This window comes from Mastomys coucha, unplaced genomic scaffold (assembly GCF_008632895.1).
Source record: "Mastomys coucha isolate ucsf_1 unplaced genomic scaffold, UCSF_Mcou_1 pScaffold16, whole genome shotgun sequence".
Taxonomy (NCBI): domain Eukaryota; kingdom Metazoa; phylum Chordata; class Mammalia; order Rodentia; family Muridae; genus Mastomys; species Mastomys coucha.
In genome coordinates, this window is record NW_022196898.1 from 30,213,790 (window position 1) to 30,234,972 (window position 21,183).

Below are 21,183 nucleotides of genomic sequence, written 5' to 3' on the forward strand. Positions count from 1 at the left end.
TTTTTTTTTTTATAAGGAATGTAATAGACATTTCTTGCTTGTCACTTCACAGTAGGTCTCTCTACTGGCCCAGATAGGCTTAAAATTCACAGTGATTCTGCCTCAGCCTCCCAAGTTCTGTGATGCTCTGACTGCACCATTCTGCTCTGCTCTGAGAATGGTTCTTATATGCTGTAATTGTTCACACAGCACTTGGCACTTTCTCCCTGTTCTTGCTCTTACCTAAAGGTCACAGTTTTTCTACGGAGAGACATTTCAGTGGCTGAGGAATTCATCATCAGTAACCTAGAGTGGGCTGTACTAGTTACATGGAACATTCTGTTGAATAAATTACCTTCCTGCTTACTCCCCTTTAAAAGCCACATCTTACTATATCAGCAGATAGTAGTGTTCTCTAAAGAGTGTGGTTGTCATGCAGTAATGTTTCACAGAAGTGTTTTGTGTTTTTCGTTGCCATTGGTGATTTCTGTTACCTGTCTAAATTTCGACTGTGCGATGCAATCCCTTTTTAGTGGAGTGTCTGACATGAGAGAACACAGCGCAGGAACGGAACACTGGTTATTCTATTTCAGGAGCTGTTCAGCTCTCAGAAAGAAAGTAAAAGACATCACAGCACGTTAGGAATGTTATAGAATGGTTTCAAAATGTGAAAATAGATGAATTAATCAGCCAAAATAATTGCCACTGTTACCTTATCATACTGTTGATATGAGAAGTTCATGCTCATATGCTACATTATGGGCATCTTTTCAAATGCAATACTCTAACCACACTCAGGAAGCAGATTAATGAAATCATGATTTTTGGTGTGATGGTGTTTTATTTCATGTAGAGAAAAGCATTGAGTATGTATTCAGAAACTGATAGAGGGGACCTGAACTAATTTATAATTATTTTTTAAGTTTCTTAACATCAAGGTCATCATGGCCACAAAACAGACTAAAATGTCATTTCAGGACTCACTATTGTGAAATGATATTTCCCCCTTCAGCACAACAGTATATTTATACTGAATATAAATCTGCGTTAACAGAGTCAAAAGTTTGCTCATAGATCTCCTCTGTGGAGCAGGACAAGCCATGGTACCGGGCAGAGATGCCATGACACACCAATGGCTTATGGCACTTCTTACAACACAGAGCAGTATAAGTTATCAACATATGTTTGAATAATTGTCTACCCTGGCTAAAATATTACTACTTAGAAAATTAAGTATGACAAGCATTATTCATGAAATTTTCTAAGCATAGAAAGGGCTTGTTTGCTAAAATTTTTAACTACTAATGGTTATAACTTTATAACCATTTTCCTAGGCACATGATTTTTACTCTTGCTTGGAACCTAAATCCCTGCAGATGCATACAAATGTAAGCCATGGACAGTCCAATCTACAGGGCTATTTCATTTTCATGTTTAGTGGAATCTGGCTCCCCCACCCTAAGGAAGAAAGCACTATTGACATCTGCAGTGGTCCATAGCAGGGTTAGTGAACACCTTTAGACAAGACAGAATGCATCTCACTGCGCACCGGTGACATGTTTCATAAGCTTCTGGGAAAGCTGAAGTTTATGGAAACTATGTGCATACCTTACATTATAAAGCATTTAAACTGTATTAAAAATAAAGGAAAATTTTGAAGTTTAATTTCTTAAACCAGATATATGATTCTAGGAAAATATAAAATAGAAATTTTATTAACACACCTCTACCACTTGTGATAGAATATCTTATTTAATTAAACAAGACCGATTTGTCTTGTTTAATTTCCAAGAAATGCACAAAGGACAATAAAATACCATGTTAGAGCATTGTGAGGATTGGAACCTGTCAGATTTTATCTGTGGTCTGAGCATAGGACCATAGTGACCTTTTGTGGGACTTTCTGAGTTAGGGAAAGGTACAAAGGATGGCTACAAATTACATCATTGCATTTGACTGAGGTAGCAAAGCATTCAGGATAATGTTCCCATGTAAATCCCATCCAGAGCTTTAGAGCTACAGATATTCATCAGAGGAAAGAATGAAAGTAAACTGCAGTCAAGTCCCATCCCTGCAAGAAGAACTGAGAGAGGGAAGTGAGAGGCAGAATGCCAGATACAAAGCAAACCCATCATGCATAATGCACTGAACCCTGAACCCATGATGCACTATCAGGTCAGCAAGGATAAAGGCTAAGGAAACCGACCACATGATTCAGGTCACAAGTGACCTGCACATTCATTCCAATCACCACTGCTGAAAATTGCCAAGGCATTCTTTACTACTGTCTAAATATTCATTAGTTATACTCTGTAATGCTAGTCCACTTAAATTATTTTCAATGCATTTTATTTTATGAGTCTGAGTGTTTGGCCTGCATGTATGTATGTGTGCTGCATGGGTGCCAAAGGGTCTTGGAGGTCAGGAAATGATGACGGATCTTCGAGAGTGACAGATGGTTGTAAGCTGCTGAAAATCAAACCCAAGTCTTTTGTAAGAACAAAAAGTGTTTTTTAACTGCTGAGACATCGTTCCCCTATTAGTCTATATTAAGTAAAAATGCTCAAATAGCCTCCTTCATTCAAGCACCATACAATACTAGAATGAAGTTTAGTCTCTTCTCTGACTATTAAATGTATTGAATATATAATTTAAACTAACTATCAAATATCATGATCTAGGATTCCTCTGTGCTAGGATTCCTCTACCCACTACACAGCTCTGTGTAAAGGCTGTTGCATGATATGTTGAGTGAGGGGGGGATATCTGTGAGCACTTCTTCTCTAGAGCTCTGGGGTGAGGAGGACACCATGTCAAGCTTTGCAAAGAAGTGTTACTTTTTTCCAACTGTTCTTACTTCATATTCTTTTCTACTTTTCATCATTTCTTGAACACTATAAACAGCAATTTCATGGGCATTCAGTGTGATAAGGTAAAGGAAACATGATACTTTGTTCTTAAGTGTTTTCAACTGCTAAAACTATCCTAGTTTTATGTTAGTGGTAGTTTTGTTGTTGATGATGATGATGTTGGTGGTGATGATGATGATGATGATGATGATGATGATGATGATGATGATGATGATGATGTTTCTGGTTTTTTGGGGGGTGTATGTGTGAATTTCTTAGATCTTGGTAGGAAAAAAATCAAACCAAACAAAACAAACCTTGACTTAAGTTAGCATAAGTATCACTGAGAAAGTACTTTGGGGTCTAATTTACTTAGTCATCCTGGAGAGTTCCAGTGTTCAGTGTAGATCACTTATACTGTACGGTTTTACCTAAAATGTGGAAACCTGTTGAATTACACTCGTCAGCCCCCAGGCCTCTCACCCTGTACATGGAGGCATCTGCGTCTGTGGAATGATCCCTATGGCCTAAAGCTTGGGTACAATCATTGTGCTGCAGTTCCTTCTTTATCTTGCACTGCACACAAGTTAGGGAAATAGGATTAGAAGTTGATGGTATCTTGTTTTACAAATGTAGTTATAGCCTATGATTCAAGTATCATGGGATGAGAAAACCGAGCCCCTTGCAATTGTTAGTCCATCAAATTAGTAAAAAGTGGTACTTTGGAACATAAGCAACACTTCATTTAAGCCACTGTTGTTCAGTCATGCCTTCCCAATTGTTTATACATAAGACTAGACTAGATCCTGCTGTTTTGGAGGTTGTCTGGAACGGTGAAGTTATGGCCTCTGAATGCCCACTTCAGGCTTCAACATAGAAGTCACTGCTCTTAAGTGCTGGCTGAAGCCTGCTGTTCTCTTTTGGTCTTGAAATCTTTTGGAGACATAACAAGGTCAATTGCAATGCTCTTTTTATAAGACCCTAGAATCTCTAGAGTCTTGATAGGAGCACAACTGACTATCTTCCCTAGGATTTTTTTTTAACTTAAATGGCTAATCTCCATCAGCCACACAGTATTTAACATCTGTTCTTCAGCCAGAATGCAAGCATTGGCTTTTCTTTGCTGGCTAAAAAATAATTTAAAAACAAAACCCAGATAACTTTTTGGATGAATTTAGATAAGAGCAAGGGGAAAGTAAAAAGGAGCATGTTGAAATGGATTGTTCCAGGGCATTCTTGTGTCTTTACAGAACTGCATGTCAGTTGTTCCTGGCACACAGTTTTGTCTGCATGCCCTGTCTGCAGCTGAATCTCTTAAAATCAAAGCTATGTGCAATATATATATATATATATATATATATATATATATATATATATAATCAGGTTAACATTATATAAATGAGGCTGGACACACCTCTAAGAAGGCTGTTGCTCAAGGCTTGATTTTTAAAATCCTTTCCATTCTGAGAAGAGGTTTCTCCATATTGCCTGGGCTGGCCTTCAGTTTCTGGGCTCAGCCACCTAAGTAGCTGGGAGTGTGGACACATACCTGACTTTAGTTGTTTATTTTTAACAACAAAAATATAGTGTGCATTCTTAACTGCATTAGGCATGAATGAAGTGCAATCTTCATCAGTCTAAAACATACTGCAAGCAGTTGACAGAGAACACCACATCATAAACCACAATTGGCACTATACTTTTGCAGTTGCTAGGCTACGTACTCATGACAAACGTTTGTGTGTGTATGTGTCCAGAGAAGCCTCACTGTCAATGATGTGTTTTCAAAATAGCTCATGCAGACCCTAATGAAATGACAAGCCGGTCGTTTAGAAAGCAGTAACTATTTATTGTGAACTTACAAGCAGTTCAGATTGTACTTTTCCAAACAGGGAGTCTGCTTCTATTTTTCTAAAGAAAGGGAAAGATGATAATAAGTGCAGAAAACACTTAACATAGCCACAATGCACACATCCTACTGAAGCATCATTCACGGATGTCTCACTGGAGAAGGCTGTAAGGAAACTTGATTTTTCTGTCAAGCTTGCTGCCTGGCTCCAGTCACCCCAATTCACTTCATCTAACTAGTATTTGGACATCAAAGGCAGCCAGACAATACATTTTCAATAATGAAAATAGAAATATATTTGTTTCACAGATACTCTGTTATGCCAAGTTCACTTTTGTGAGCTTCACTACCAGGGTCTGTGTGATACTTGTCTGACTATGCGATTTACAGAAACAATTGTCAGTTTGGCTCTCTCTGCATGAGAGAAGATGGCAGAATATTCAGCTTAGAATATTTAGGAATATTAAATTTAGGAAATGTGAGCATTGAAAAGGCCACACCTTTTACCCTTTGGTGTACAGTGGTCTGTAGGGTTGTGGTAAATGTTTGTTAAATGATAGTAAAACTGATAATGTCACTGTCCCGAGGGTGGCATTGAAAACTATGCTGTAGATCACTGAAGGGACTTTTTTGTTTGTTTGTAGACATTCCAGAATATGACCATCTGTTGACCCACAATGAGTTCCTATCTTTATGTAGATAAAGGAAATAGAAAGCAGTGAATATCGAGTCCAATGGGCCTTCCTTAAATTTAACAACCCAATCATTAGCATTTTAAAATGTTAAAAATATTTATTTACCTATTTATTCATTCATACATGTGTTTGTTAGGGGGCTGTGCATGCAGAAAAACACATGTAGAGGTCAAGCATAATTTGCCTAGTTGTTTTTTTCCTTCCAGTATGTGAGACCTGAAGATCAAACTCGGGTCAGCAGGCTAGCCTGCAGGTGCCTTTATCATCCTGAGTCATTTGGCAATTACCTCGTCCATCCTTAAATACTTTTATATATAGAATGTATTGCTTGAATCTTCCCTTGCTAAATATAGCAGAAAAAGTCTGAAAGTCTGGCCTGAACAATGTTTTTTAGCAATAGGAAAATAGAAATTGAAGAAATTAGAGGGTGTTCTTTCCTCTAACTTCTGTTTTCCATTCTCTACCTCTTCTGAAAATCCCCATATGCAACACAGGAGAAGCTGAACTGTGAGCAGGCAGGCCTTCCCTACCCAGGGACTGTCCACAGAGCCCATGGAAAGTGCATTGTTAGTTTTTTTTTCATGCTTTACCATTGGTGGGGAATCTTCTGGGGTGTGGTAGGGACTTTTTGCTTATTTGACTTGAATTTAACTCTGTGCAAGGAGGTTTGTTTTTTTTTTTCAGATGTCCCAGTCAGTCTATACATGCGCAGTCAGTCTATACATGACAAGAGTCTTTACTTGCAACTCTTCTCTTTTTGGGGAGGTTTTGAAATGGATGCTTCATTGAACTCAAAGTGCTTATGCTTTGCTGTTCCAACACCACAGGCCTATTTTTGTTGTGTTTTTTTTATATTAATATTATGAACTGTTTTGTAATGTTACCTCCTACTATAGCTTCCCCGCTGAGATTCTAACAGACCTGGAAGTAGCAAGTAGCTTCTCTACTAAGAGACCAACAATCCTTGAAGCAGCAAAAAGCACGGACCAACTGGCATTATATATAACTTAAAGAACTGCTCATAGTACATCTATTATCTCATACTTTAATCCATACATTTTGCCTGTCTTTTCAAAAAAAGTTCATGTAATATTTTTGTGAACAGATTGCTAAACTTTGAATTTTCATAATCATGAGATGTATACATTAATCTCTGAAAAAGTCTCTTAATTTGAATCTCATATAAATATATACATTTTGGCTTAGATCTTTAAAAATGTTCAAATGTTTTTCATTTAACTTTCATATTATATATCTAAGGAACCTAAGTCAAAGTGGTTAAAAGAAAAACATAACTTTTTTCTAGGTTTTTGATTTTACCTATAACACAGTTCCTGGTCATCACATGCATTCTACAAGAGAAATTTTGTGTTACATGGACAATTAGAAAACTGAGAATATGAAAGTGTATGAAAAAGAGAGAACCTCTACTCTCAGAAGTTTAGCAATGTGTGGGGCCTACCTTCAGTGGCAGTTCAGTAGTTGAAGTGCTTGCTTTGCATGCATAAGGACCCGAGTTCATCTCTCCAGATCCCAGGAAAAACTCAAGCTTTGTGGTAAGGCTTTTTAGTTCCAGTGCTGGGGAAGCAGATGCAAAGGAGTCCCTGAGGTGCCTGGCACAGTGAGCCCTGGGCCAGTGAGAGTCCCTGTCTCATACAAACAAGATTACTGGTACCTGAGAAAAGACAGCCAGCATTGATTTCTCACCTCTATAATGTATGTGTACAAGCATTTGCACACACTCACATAAGCACAATTAACATTATAATTGGCAAATAAAAAGTATCATAAAATAACAACTGAAGAACATGCTAGTCCTAATATTTTAATTAGACCTTTAAAATAAGTCCAAAAAAAACTTATCCAAGGCTGTCACCTGCATTGTTGGTACAGCATACCATGTGACATAATCTCCTGCTAGTTGTGGGAGGGATCTGAACTCAAGCCTAATGTCCCGGGAAGAGGGCTGCTTGTTCTAGTGTCTAGAGCAGATGCGCCTTCCAAACAAGGGTCCCATAAGGTGCCTGTAGAGAGATACATTGTCAACTTGGCAGAATTGACATACAGTTTTTAGGGAGGTCCAGGTTGATGTTGCTGAATGCATAGATGGAGTAGCTCTTTAGAAAGCTCTTCTGGGTCAATTTGCAGCAACAGAAGGAAGAAATTAGTGTACAGGGGCTGTGAGCAGCTGCTCTCTGAAGAAGAGTCTGGAGTAGGTGTAATTAGTGTGGTGCTTAAGAAGACCCTGGATGAAGGTAATCTAATGAGCATGAGTTGGCATGAGGCAGAAGACCTGATCATGGGACCTGCAGACTCAGTTAAGGAATTTGGATTTTATCTTTCAGATGGGAAATCACATGGTCTGTGACATACTATTTTAGGTAGATAAAGCCACACTTCAGCAATGTAGGGAAAAAGCAGCAAGGAACTAAGTCCAAAAGACAAGGCTTGGAGTCAGTGCAGATAAGTACTGACAATGAGGAGATCAGATGCAATGGTACTTTAGTATAGTAGATGTTGCTGTTTTCATTGGACTTCCCAAAGAAATCCATGGTTGTAATAGAAAAAAAAAACTGAACATAGAGAAAATTTGAGAAAACAATGAAAACACTCATTCTCATTCCTTGACCGCATTGTTTGATGCTTGTGAATGTATTCACAAGCCACCATCAGCTTACATGTTCAATAGCTTTCTCATGTATATCAAATATGTTTCACTGTAAATGTCCAGTACCTCAGGCTCATATAATCCTTCTTACACCTTTTCTAAAACAATCGCTGAGTTTTATGGTTAGGGGGTCTGATATAGTTGATGTAATCTGAGAACTGAGCACTCAATATATTTTTTTTAACATACTAACCACTCTGTATTCATCTCTATCTATAACAAAATGCTTCAGCTAGGGAGGTTGAGAGGTACCCTAATCTATGTGTATAAAGATAAGAACTTAAGGCCTGGGTTATTACTATTGGCAGATTAATAGCCATAGGTTCTCCTCTATATCCTATTTGTCAAACCATAGGCTTTTTAACAAATAATGGGATTAAGTGTTGGTTACCTACATAAAATTTGTGCCACTATTGCAACACCAGGTATAATGTGGTAGGCCATGTGATATTGTAGCCCACTGCATTCACAGCTCAGTAAGACTGTTGATTATTTTTCCCAAATATTGTACAGAGCATCTTTTAGCATTGTGAAAGCTAGGCAGTAGGGATGAATGCTCCAAATCAGGACCAGCTTGATTTCTCCATGTCTTGTTATTTAAAAAATGTGGTATCTTCTATACCCATGTCTTTTTTTTTAATCAAATTCTGGAGGATAACCAAAGGGGGTACACTACATTATTGAGAGATCTATGAGACACAACTAACTAAAAGTAAGCACTGCTGATAAGCTTTGTAACAGTCATATAGATTGACGAGTTGTTTTCCTGGGGTTTCTCTTGTACCTTAACCATATAACTAAAATTTTTGAAGTAAAATTATAAAGAAAAAATTCAAATTGATTGATCACACAAAGCTGTATTTGTACTATTTTGTGTAATATTGGGGGGGGGCATTGTGTTTCCTGAACTCTTGATTTTCATCATTTACAGAAATGAGAAAAAGTCATTATGCTTTTCTAAAAACTTAATATATATCTTAAACCTGTACTTAGACCTTTAGTTATCTTTGGATCTTTTTATCTTTGTTTAAATTTCTGAAAAGATACAGATTTGTATCTGGTACTAGGTTCCAACGGAGCCAGGGATTTGCCCATAATGCTTGTACTTTCAATTTTCTAGACTGAGTAAACAATATTCACATCAAACTTAGATCCATAGATTGTGGTAATGGAAATAAGTCTCTTATACCCTATAGACCATTGCACAGAGTTCATCTACATGAAGTTTTGTAAAGTAGTTAGTTTTTGCTTTTCTTTTCTTCATTTTTTTTAAGATAAAATATCACACATGAATCCTAGTTTGGCTTCAAACTTGAAATTCTCCTGTCTCAGCCTTCTTCTGTATCATGGTATTACAGACATATACCATTAGATACTGCTGCTAAATGATTACTTCCGACTTGAAATGAATGTAGTCTTGCTTCCTCTGTACTTCCAGCATTAGTCTGAGTTTCTTGGTGGTTGTGAGGAATAGGAACACGTTGGCATTTTTAAAACAGTTAATGAAAGATTCATTTTACTTTCAGCAAGTCACAGAAACCACGAGTCCTTCAGTGTTGCCCCCTTCAGCTTTGTCGTTGGACCTGCTCAATAATGCTGTGACTGCCTTCAGTACCTTGGAAGAGCTGATTCGGTACCTAGAACCAGATAGATGGCAGGTGGACTTGGACAGCCTCTACAAGCCAACATGGCAGCTTTTAGGCAAAGCTTTCCTGTATGGGAAAAAAAGCAAAGGTAAGCTTCCTCTTCAGGTTAGAACTCACTTAATTCTCTTAGCCGTTGATGTCTTCCCATTCCTTTGCCACAGTTTCTAAAAGGGAGTGTGTAGAATACCATTAGTGATATGCTTAAACAACTCATTTTATTGTCATCTAAACACATGACTTACTAAATGAGAATATATATGAAAGAAAATCAAGAGATACTTCTGCTGAAAATTCCAGTCACTTCCTATCTCATCAAATATAATTTTGATAGGACACTCTCTTTTGACAAAAATCAATGCTTAATCTAATCTCCTTTGTGAGAAAAGATCAGAGCTCAAAACAAACAAACAAACAAACAAACCCTGAATTTTAGGGCTAGAATATGGGGATGTTTTATAGAAGTCATTATTACTCTATATCCCCAGGGTCAGGGTTGCATCCATTTTTGTAAACTCAGAAAATTTTAAAGCATAGGAGAAATTGTATAGACTCAAGATAGACATTCTCAAGGTAGGCAACAGAGGAATGGATATAGAAAATGTGGTACATCTACACAATGGAGTACTACTCAGCTATTAAAAACAATGAATTTATGAAATTCTTGGGGAAATGGATGGACCTGGATAATATCATCCTAAGTGTGGTAACCCAATCACAAAAGAACACATATGGTATGCATTCTATGATAAGTGGATATTAGCGTAGAAGATCGGAATACACAAAGTACAAACCACAAACCATAAGAAACTCAAGAAGAAGGAAGACCAAAGTGTGGATACTTCATTCCTTCTTAAAAGGGAGAACAAAATACCCATGGGAGGAATTGTAGAGACTAACTATGGTGCAAAGACTAAAGGAAGGGCAATTCAGAGACTGCTTCACCTGGGAATCCTTCCCGTATTCAATCATCAAATCTAGGCACTGTTGTGGATGTCAGCAAGTGCTAGATGACAGGAGCCTGATGTAGCTGTCTCCTGAGAGGCTCTGACAGTACCCGACTAATACAGAAGTAGAGGCTCACAGCCATCCATTAGACTGAGTACAGGGTCCCCAGTGAAGGAGCTAGAGAAAGGACCCAAGGAGCTGAAGGGTTTGCAGCCCCTTAGCAAGAACAACAATATGAACTAACTAGTACCCTCAGAGCTCTCAGGGACTAAACCACCAACCAAAGAGTACACATTGTGGGACTAATGACTCCAGCAGCATATGTATAGCAGAGGATGGCCAAGTCAGTCATCAATGGGAGGAAAGGCCCTTGGCCCTGTGAAGGTTCTATGCCCCAGTGTAGGGGAATGTCAGGGTCAATTAGCAGGAGGGGGTCGGGTGGTGAGTAGGCAGAGGGGCAAGGGAGCAGGGGTTTGTTTTGGTTTTTGGTTTTTTTCTTTTCTTTTTCTTTTTTCTTCTCCTTTTTCTTTTTGAGGGAAACCTGGGAAAGGAGATATTGTAAATAAAGAAAACATCTAATAAAAAAAAAGATAGAAAATGACAGTCTTCAGGAGACCATAAAATGGGAATTTTGACCTAACTGGCTGATATTCTTTGAATTGCAAAATTTCTGATAATTAAACCTAATCTCTCATGTATGTGTGTGTGTGTATATGTATATATGTATACACACACACACATATATGTATATGTATATATATATACATATATATATATATATATATGGATATAACCATGTTTCCAATAAGATTAGCTAGTTTTCATGGGGACTGCAGAAGCATGAGGGAGTTGTATCCTACAAAGATGATGCTGGAGAGAAGTAACAGGAAAATGGGACTGCTCTCAGAAAACTGGTCTCCTCAGGATCATGTTAGCGAACAGTAAGGAGAATTTGTGTGGAAGGAACAGTGTTTACTTAATTTGAGCCACATAACCATAACAGATTGCACCAAGCTTTTTGTAAACCCTGTCAGAAGAAACTTGACTCCTGCCTTTCTTGCAAGCCCTTGCAGCCTTCCTGATCATGAGCTTTCATCTCTGAGGGTCACGTTTGGACTTGCCCAGGCCTGGTATTTCACTGTGCTGACAGACGTGGTTTCCTTTGAAAAGTGTTTGAACATGATTGTGTTCAAGGGCATGGGCAGCTGAATCCTGTCCAGATGCTGAATGCTGCTACATATTTATCAGATCCGATCTTGATGAATCAGTTACCGACAGCCAGTACTTCCCTTTTCTGCACTTAGGAACAAAAGCTGAAGATCTTGGAGAGTAGCTGAACATCCCACGGATTGTACATTTTTAGCAATATAAATTAGATTATGAAGTGCATTCCTAGGCAGTAGAAGTGAGAAATTGGTTTGAAGCTCACGTGCTGTTTTTGGAGCAGAGATTCTGGATTCTAGGCTAAAACTGTTCTTTTGAGCCAAGTCTTTAAGTCTGGATCCCTATGCCTACTGCTCATAGATTAGGCCACAAGCTAGCTTATAATTAAAAGAATCTGGTAGACATCCGGATTCTTTCAAGTAATAACACCTTCATCATTTAAACACTTTGCAGTTTACCAAAAACATTCACTTTTTATTCATAAATTGGGTATGAGGAAAGTAGCATGTACTTTTAGAACTTTACACAAACTAAAAATGCAGGTGTGGGCTAATATCTCTAGACAAAATCAGCCCCCCCCCTGCAAAAGCCTTTCTACAAAGGAGCTGGGAAATACTTTTAAAGCCTCTAATTAGACATTGAAATAGATTTTCCCCAGAATAAACATATCACAATGTTACCACATTCATCTTAGAAGGACCACCCTCAGGTTGCATTACTGTAATATGATAGCCAAGGATTGAATATCTGAAAAAGCATGAACAACTAACAAAGCAAAATGTGTCTGTAATTTTTGTCAGAACTATCCTTTCTGGTAAAACTTAGTGTTGATAAAATTTCCTTGAGAAATCATGATTTACATTAGTGGTAGGGTCAGTATCTTTATTTTTTAGAAACAAATTATTCCATCTCTTAGGAAGCAATCTTCCTGGAAAGGTAAAGGAACCCAAGTTCTGTTTTTCTGTGTTTACTTTGTGAATATTTTACAGGGAGAAATTCACATAGCTTTTATTTTTTTCTTTTCTTATGTCTTTTTCTCATTATTTTAGCTAAAATTTTGCAGAGTGCTTCTAAGGTTACTTTTTTGTAAGATTTTTGTTTTAATGGAGCTGATATTAATTTGAAGGATTTGGAGGCACAGACCTATAAATGTTCAAGATGATAAGCAAATTTAGACCATTTAACTTTTTAGTCCAGGAAAATCTGTTAGCACGCAGTAATGGGTTTTGGCTTATTTTCTTTATATCTCTTTCTCTAACTCCAAGTTTTCATTCATATTGTATAACTACCGGGGGAAAAAACTGAAATAAGGTATTTTCTAAGTCAAGCTTAACAGTAGTTTCAAAGGGGGCTTTTGACTTGTGAGTCAAGCATGATAAATGAGGGATGTGGAGTGGAAAGTGTGTTTAAAATTTCCCATTGTAGCAGGTTCAAGAATACACTTGGGAAATCCACCCTAGCCTTTTATTGTGGTTAGGTAAACATTTTAAGGAGAACACATGCAGACCCTTTTCTAGTTTTGTGAAATAGTATATTTAAAAGTATGTATGGTAGGTGAGGGTACTTTTAAAACTGGGAGCTTTATTAACCTTCTGAAGCCTTAGATGGACCATAGAAATTGTGACGGCCCACTGTGATGCTGTGTGCTTTTAAACATTCTCTCCCTCCCAGTCCAGATGTTGATTTCATCCAGAAAGGGATCTAGTCAATCACATGTAGCTTTAAAATAAAATGGTACTGTATCTATATCCCAATCACTTGGCAAAGGGAATGCAGTAGAATTAGTGACGTCATTAACATGGCACCTTCTATTAACTTTACTAGTGATGGTTTGCCTTAACAGGGAGTTTGAAGCTGTTCACTCTTTTGGTTTCTGATTTTTTTTTTCTTTGAGAACTTGGCTTTCACAGGTTTGTTTTCAGATGAAATCCACAAATACTCAAAGCTATGATTCCAGATGGAATAAAAATTTTTTTTCAGCTGAGTAAATCTCTGACATGAGCCCCTTAGCCTTGCTTTGGCCATTCAACCACTTTCCTCGGCATTTCACCACTCCTACAGTTAAATATGGTTATAATTTTCAATTAAATATTCATAACCTAATATACTCCTTAGAGATTTTAAAAACATCCCTTAACAAACTATAGTAGTTTAATAAATTCAAGAAGGCAAATACTTTATTCTTATTTACTATCACATGTTAAAACTTAAAAATTATGGCTCTTATTTTCTGGCGTCTCACAATCATTGTTACTATTTAAAAACTGTCCTTACATACAAAAAACAATAATGTTTATTTCTATTTTATAATCTTTCCAGTACTAGTTTAAAGATACTAAATCCAATTCTTACACTTTCTATAACAACATAACTTAAGAATTAACTCCAAATAAATACCCCAAATAAGTATCTCAGGGGTCTGAAATACTTAAGTTAATTTCATTTGAAATATTTCTATAGAAAAAGATAGACATAGCTATAAGACCAAAACTAACACCACATTAGAAATATATATCCTGTAATTACTCTTAATGTATAAGTTTGTAGAAAACATGGCATCATTTTAACATAAGTTTCCTGAGGCAGTATTAATGTAGAGAAAAACAATCATTCTTTAAGGATTTTACATGCATATCTCATGAAAGAATATTGTGCTTGTTCATCACAAGCAAAAACTAAAGGAAAATACAGTTAAACAACTCACTTGAAGTACAGAGTCATTGGCTACTGGTCAGATACTCCTCCACCTTTCAACAAGGGACCAATAGAAATCTGAAAGGATCTAATTGTTTAATATTTCAGGGGACACCAGTACCTAAGACACTGATGCTCAGCTCTCCAACATCTGCTCGCTCTTTGACATGTGTCATCTCTTTTGCTGGCTATCCATTCAGCTGTCTTCAAAAACATTTTCTTTCCTCTCTGTATATTTTATGTTCTTTACATCCAGAATGATTGCAGAAGCTCCATGGATGGGTGTCAACGAGCTGTTCTGCCCTAATTGTAAGAGCCTGTAATCCTTTTAAAAAACTACATCGGTCTTTTAGTCAAAGCGTTCATACTCCTACGTGCTATGCCTCCTTGAAATGCTCTCTTTGTCTGCTTTTTGACGGAGGTTAAAAGGTGTAGCCCCTGTTCTCTATATAAAGTTTCCTATTTGTAGTTCTCAAGTGCTTCGTTGGCTCTGTTCTTCATATTGCACAATGCCACCTCTTCATTGGTCACTAAGTCATAATGAAGCCTTGTTTACTGTGAAACAGAAAGGACAATTTGTGAGCTATGGAGCCATACAACCTAGCTAAGATGAGAAGGGATATTGTCAGGATAATCACTCATGGAATAACCAGATCGCTTTTATAAAAGGAGCTTAAAGAAATGGAATCAGGCTCAAAGCATGAGCATTTTTTTCTTTGCATTTCCCTATGTCCTGTAGTGGTGAATCTGAATCTTCTCAAAGAAGAGGTGAAACTCTACAGCTGCACACCCCGGAACTTCTCAGTGTCCATACGGGAAGAGCTAAAGAGGACAGATACCATATTCTGGCCAGGTTGTCTCCTGGTAAAGCGCTGTGGAGGAAATTGTGCCTGCTGTCTCCATAATTGCAATGAATGTCAGTGTGTCCCACGTAAAGTTACAAAAAAGTACCATGAGGTAAGTACATTGTTTTCTACACAGTTTCTATAGGATGTTTTATTTCCTAACAACAAAAGAATGAATCTAGAATACTCTGGTGATTGGGATGGGCATGCTCCTGTCACGGAAATACAAGCACCCCATCTAGAAGGTATTCCTATTCTCACTTTTAAAGCCAGAGCCTTTCATTCAAGACACAACACTGGAAATGTAGAATGTGCATTGTGTAATGGTAGGCAATAGCTGAACAGTGAAGTTTTGATCTTTTTTTGTTGTTCTATGTCGCTGTTTTCAAGCTCAGGATTTGTGTATGCTTGTCAAGTGCCTGCTAACTGTACAACCCCAGCCCAAATCATACAAGATTTATATTTCTTATAGTAAACACACAACAGCTTTTTTGAGGAAAAATAGCGTGGAACTCTTCAACTATAAATTTTCCAAACTATTAAAGGTGAATAGTTTAAAGACAAGCTGATATAGCTATCTCCTGAGAGGCTCTGACAGTACCCGACTAATACAGAAGTAGAGGCTCACAGCCATCCATTGGACTGATTGCCGGGTCCCCAATGAAGGAGTTAGAGAAAGGACCCAAGGAGCTGAAGGGTTTGCAGCCCCTTAGCAAGAACAACAATATGAACTAACAAGTACCCTTAGAGCTCCCAGGGACTAAACCACCAATCAAAGAGTACACATGGTGGGACTAATGGCTCCAGCAGCATATTATAGCAGAGGATGGCCTAGTCGGTCATCAATGGGAGGAGAGGCCCTTGACCTTGTGAAGGTTCTATGCCCCAGTGTAGGGGAATTACAGGGCCAGTAAGCAGGAGGGGGTAGGGTGGTGAGCAGGAGGAGGGGGAGGAAACCGGGGTTTGTTTTAGTTTTAGTTATTTTATTTTATTTTTGGAGGGGAACCTATAAAAGGAGATATTGTAAATAAAGAAAACATCTAATTATAAAAAGAGTACAAGTCACTGTCTAATTTTGAGCAACAAGATCTTTGATAATTGTTTTTATACATGGTCCAATGTTGAAACATAAATACTGTGAGGACAGTTATACCCCACAGTTCATATTACATTTGTTGCCTCGAGTAGCCTGCTCCATGTTAGCTGTCTTCTTACTCACTGTTTTCCTTTGTGCGTGGTTTTTTTATGATGGTGAATTATCAGTGAAGGAGTAAACTTGCACTAAGCAAGAGGAGTGTGATACTCTGTAGCTGGAATGGGTTGGTTGCTTTTTCTACTTTCATAATTTACCCAAGGATTTCTCTTTATCTATAACTTCATAAATTTAATTGATTGCTTATTTAATGGTGACAGGAGAAAATGGAAGACAGAAAGAAAGAGAGAGTGAGAATTATGTGATCCATTGCCTCTACCTCTCCAATCTAGGCTATACCACTTAAAGTTTCAGTCCCTCCCTGGAATAGCTCCATCAGCTGCTAACTGCTCAGTCCATGAGTCTGCAGATGGCATTTCCTATTAAACCATAGCAGGAATGAACCCAGAGTTTCATGCATTCTATGTGAACATCATTTCCTACAGCTGAGCCCCAATTCAAGCAGTTCTACAAATTCATTCGTTCTCTCTCTCTCTCTCTCTCTCTCTCTCTCTCTCTCTCTCTCTCTCTCTCTCTCTTCCTTCCTTCTTTCCTTCCTTCCTTTGCTTTCTCTTTCTTTTCTTCTTTCTGGTCTCCTAGTACACATTCTAATGTCCATCTATTTCTACTTAAGATTGTCTAGGTTCTTCAGGCCAATTATCATTTTCAAATCAATCTTGTAAATGTTACAAGCTTCAATAGAGTTTAAAAGAAACAACAATACCCACCCTTTTACTAGAATTTCTTATCCCATTCTTTAAAATTACTGTAGCCAGAGTCTTCTGCTTTTTTTAAAGATGTTCAGAAGACGCATCTTAGGAGAGCCAGTCAGAGGGAGGCAGAGGTGCATCCTAAGCCCACCGTACAGTCTGGAGGAACTTCACCTGTTATACTGTATTTCTTTGCTGTTGAATAGAGAAACATGTAGAGGTGGAGGTGGGAACTCATGTCACTGGCTCTACTGATGCTCTGCCGTACCAAAAAACAACAAAACAAAACAACAATAACAACAAAAACTCATTCCAGAAAAGGAAATGAAAAAGAATAACACCATCATCAGTTTTATAATTCATGATACTCCGACTAATTTAAAACCCTGCCATTGGTGATCTAAAGTAATATCCAATTATCTAATTAGTCAGTCTTACATTAAAGGGATACAAATGCACTGACTATTGGTCCAAAATTATGAAATTTAGTGGACTGAAAATATTCCTTTTGAAGTTTAGCATTTCTAATACATCCTGTTAAACTTTGAAGTCTGTCTTTAAATAAAGCAAGTTGGTAAACAAACTTATGATCAATGATTTTGAGACTTCATTAAATTTTTATTTATTATTCAAGTTTTAATAACTCATCCTTTGGCCTAGGTGCAAATAACAACTATTTCCTTCAGTGTGTCTAAATCTGTTTACTCACATGTAAGGGAAAGCAATAATGACAGATTACATCAAAGGGGTATTCTGAGTTAAATTATATAAACACATTATTATTGTGCCTGGTACCCAGTAAGTATTCAAAAAATGTTAGCTAATTAAGATCTACTAGAATCATGTGCTACAAAATTATGCATGCATTCCCCAGGTTTCCTTTGTACTCTTGAAACAAACAGTCATATGATTTGGGTCCCTGTGGATTAATGACAATTTATAGGAATAGGAAATTTTCACAGTTACTTCTTGGAGTTCTCTGTGTTACACATAGAAAGTAGGGAAACTGAACACTTTCATGTTATTATGTGCTCTGGGCTTTGTTTATAGTCCAAAGGAAATCAGTTCTAGAATTTATAATTTCTGTCCTAAAATGTATTGATTCTCCAATTCTTTAGGTACTTTTAATAGATTGCACAACTCCCTTTTGTCACAGTACTATAAAGAAATGTTGTTAATTTGCCATCTATATTTTTTGTTTGAATCCTGAACAACATAAATTGTGAAAAAGTTCGTTTAATAGAGGCCTCATTGTTACTGCTGAGCCTCCTTAGCACTGTTCAGTAAGACCCAGCTGCAGAAACTAAGTTGTGGCTGAGGCTGACGCCTACGGAGTACATCTACTCCATCTCATCAGGTTTATAGAGGACTTGAAGTGTAGCCAAGAAAATTAATGAGTGGCATAATTGAGCAAGCTCAGCTGTGGAATGATCAAGTTTCTTTCCACACTATACCCATGGTTGAGTGTATTGCATCAAGTGTAAATGTTTGCACAGTGTAAGAATAAGTATATGAGAAAAGAAGCTAAGACAACAGAAAAACAAATTGTCCATCAGTGCTTTCAAAATCCTTGAGGTGAAATTGCCTCTTGTATAATAACATTTAGAGAGCAGTAAGCACATGGTGAGTCCTTCAGTTTGTTCTGTGTGCTTTGAAACTTCTGGCATTAATGCATCCTTTCTTTTATGAAATAACAATAGTGGATGACTGTGGGGGAGCTGGAGTGGAGGACTGTGCATGTAACTTCACTATGCAACATGAAAGAACATCTACATCTTTCTTAAGTCCCCCGATGTTGCTTGTTTATTTGTTTTGTATTGTCATCTTTGTTTTATGATTATGAAATGTTACTTCTCTGTGAACTCAAACATAATAAACAATGTTTTTTTAAGGTGTCATATTTATTCCCTTATAGGTCCTTCAGTTGAGACCAAAAATTGGAGTCAAGGGATTGCATAAGTCGCTCACTGATGTGGCTCTGGAACACCATGAGGAATGTGACTGTGTGTGTAGAGGAAACACAGGAGGGTAACTGCAACCACCACAGAAGCACACATCCGCACTGGCATTCTGCAAGCCCCATAAGCAACCCTCATCCTCACCACCTTTGGCTGCTGGGCTCTCAGTTGCTGATGCTATGGTAAAGATCTGTCTCCATCCATAATCTCAGTTGTTCACTTCAACATCCTTCTCCCTGAAGGACTTAAAATGTCTCCTGGAAGACCCAAGACACCAAGAGGAGTCAGTCACAGAGGCCTGCCTTTTAGAGGAAGCCCAAACAATGGTCTTCTGACCACAGAAATAAATGAAATGAATGTAGATCACTAGCAAGCTCCAGAGTGACAGCATTTCTTTTCCACTGACAGCATGCTATAGCTTAGTTGTCTTGATATGTGCAAGTGATGTCAGCACAAGAAAATGGTTGAAAACGCACACTTGATTGTGAACCGATGCAGAAAAACTTGGATTTCCCATGTTTGCATATAGAGACAGATGCTCTGTTTTCTACAAACTCAAAGCTTTTAGAGAGCAGCTATGTTGCTATGAATGAAATGTGCCATGCTGATAGGAAAGACTGAATTTTTCCATGCTTGGCAACTTCTCTGCCGTTTGGAAGAAGAGAGATACAGTCATGGTTTGGAGGAAGCACACCTGCTCAGAGGAGTGCCCTTCCCTTCTCTTCCCTCTGAGGTGGTTTCTGTGTTTCATTGTGTACATTTTTATATTCTCCCTTTGACATTATAACTGTTGGCTTTTCTAATCTTGTTAAATATTTCTATTTTTACCAAAGGTATTTAATATTCTTTTTTATGACAACCTAGATCAATTATTTTTAGCTTGATAAATTTTTTCTAAGCCAATTGTTATAGCCAGAAGAACAAAGATGATTGATATAAAATCTTTTTGCTCTGACAAAAACATATGTATTTCTTTCTTGTATGGTGCTAGAGCTTAGAGTCATCCATATTTGAAAATTTGGAATGGGGAAGGTTTTATAACTGCTAGGTCGCAAGGACATTTTGATAACAACTGAATTATCATCAATTCCCAATTCTGTCCTTAGAGATACAAATAGAACAGAGCATGTGCAAACTCACATGGAGCCATTGCTAACTTACTACCCCTTTCTGTGGGAAATAGGAGCATAGCTCAGAGAAACACACCTTCCAGAAACCGCAACATTCTCCAGGCACAGTGTTCTGGGCTATGCTGCACTGTATGGACATATGCTATTTATTTCAATACTAGGGTTTGATTTCCTCTAAACTCTGCTCCATACACTTGTATTAATACATGGATATTTTTATGTACAGAAGTATATCATTTAAGGAGTTCACTTATTGTACTCTTTGGCCATTGCAAAGAAAATCAGCATAATACATTGCTTGTAAAATGCTTAATCTGTGCCTAAGTTTTGTGGTGACTATTTGAGTTAAAATGTATTGAATCATCAAATAAAAGAATCTGGCTATTTTGTGGACAAGTGGAAGTGTTTGTCTAAGTGTGTGTGTATGGTGTGTGGGGGGGGGTGGATGGGTGTGTGTGTGTAGGTACCCATGAGTGTGATCTGTCTCTCTGATTCCAAGGAAAGAAACATCATAAAGTCCTAAGTTACCATCTTTTGCACTGTACAAAACTATCTGCCAGTTCAGCCTTCCCTGACTTCTTTTTAATGTCCTGTTGCAATGATGCAATGCTGTTCCCTATTTCCCAGGGGATTAATAGTAATTTCTGATTAAGTAAATTGTATAGGATCTAAAAGTCACAGGTGTATTGTAAAATGTGTAGTGATTAGATGAAGTGAGGGGCAGATTCCTTTAGTTTCCATTCCTGTCTTCATTTTCTATGAGAACATCTGAGTGCAGTGTGTAGTAGCTGGTCTGTGGATTACCCAGGGTATCTCAAAATATAGTCTTTCCATTCCAGCCACAGATCTCTTGGGGTCT

The 21,183-nt window shown here is 37.6% G+C and overlaps 1 protein-coding gene across 1 annotated transcript in view; it reads left to right on the forward strand.

The window, feature by feature from the left end:
- The window catches only part of Pdgfc (platelet derived growth factor C), a 169,011-nt gene extending 148,294 nt beyond the window's left edge, over positions 1-20,717 (forward strand). Inside the window, exons 4-6 of the mRNA XM_031374165.1 lie at positions 9,567-9,774; positions 15,229-15,446; positions 19,152-20,717. Coding sequence (XP_031230025.1) covers positions 9,567-9,774; positions 15,229-15,446; positions 19,152-19,268 — 543 coding nt within the window. The 3' untranslated portion in view covers positions 19,269-20,717. The remainder of the gene's footprint in view (positions 1-9,566; positions 9,775-15,228; positions 15,447-19,151) is intronic.
- The last annotated feature ends 466 nt before the right edge of the window (positions 20,718-21,183 follow it).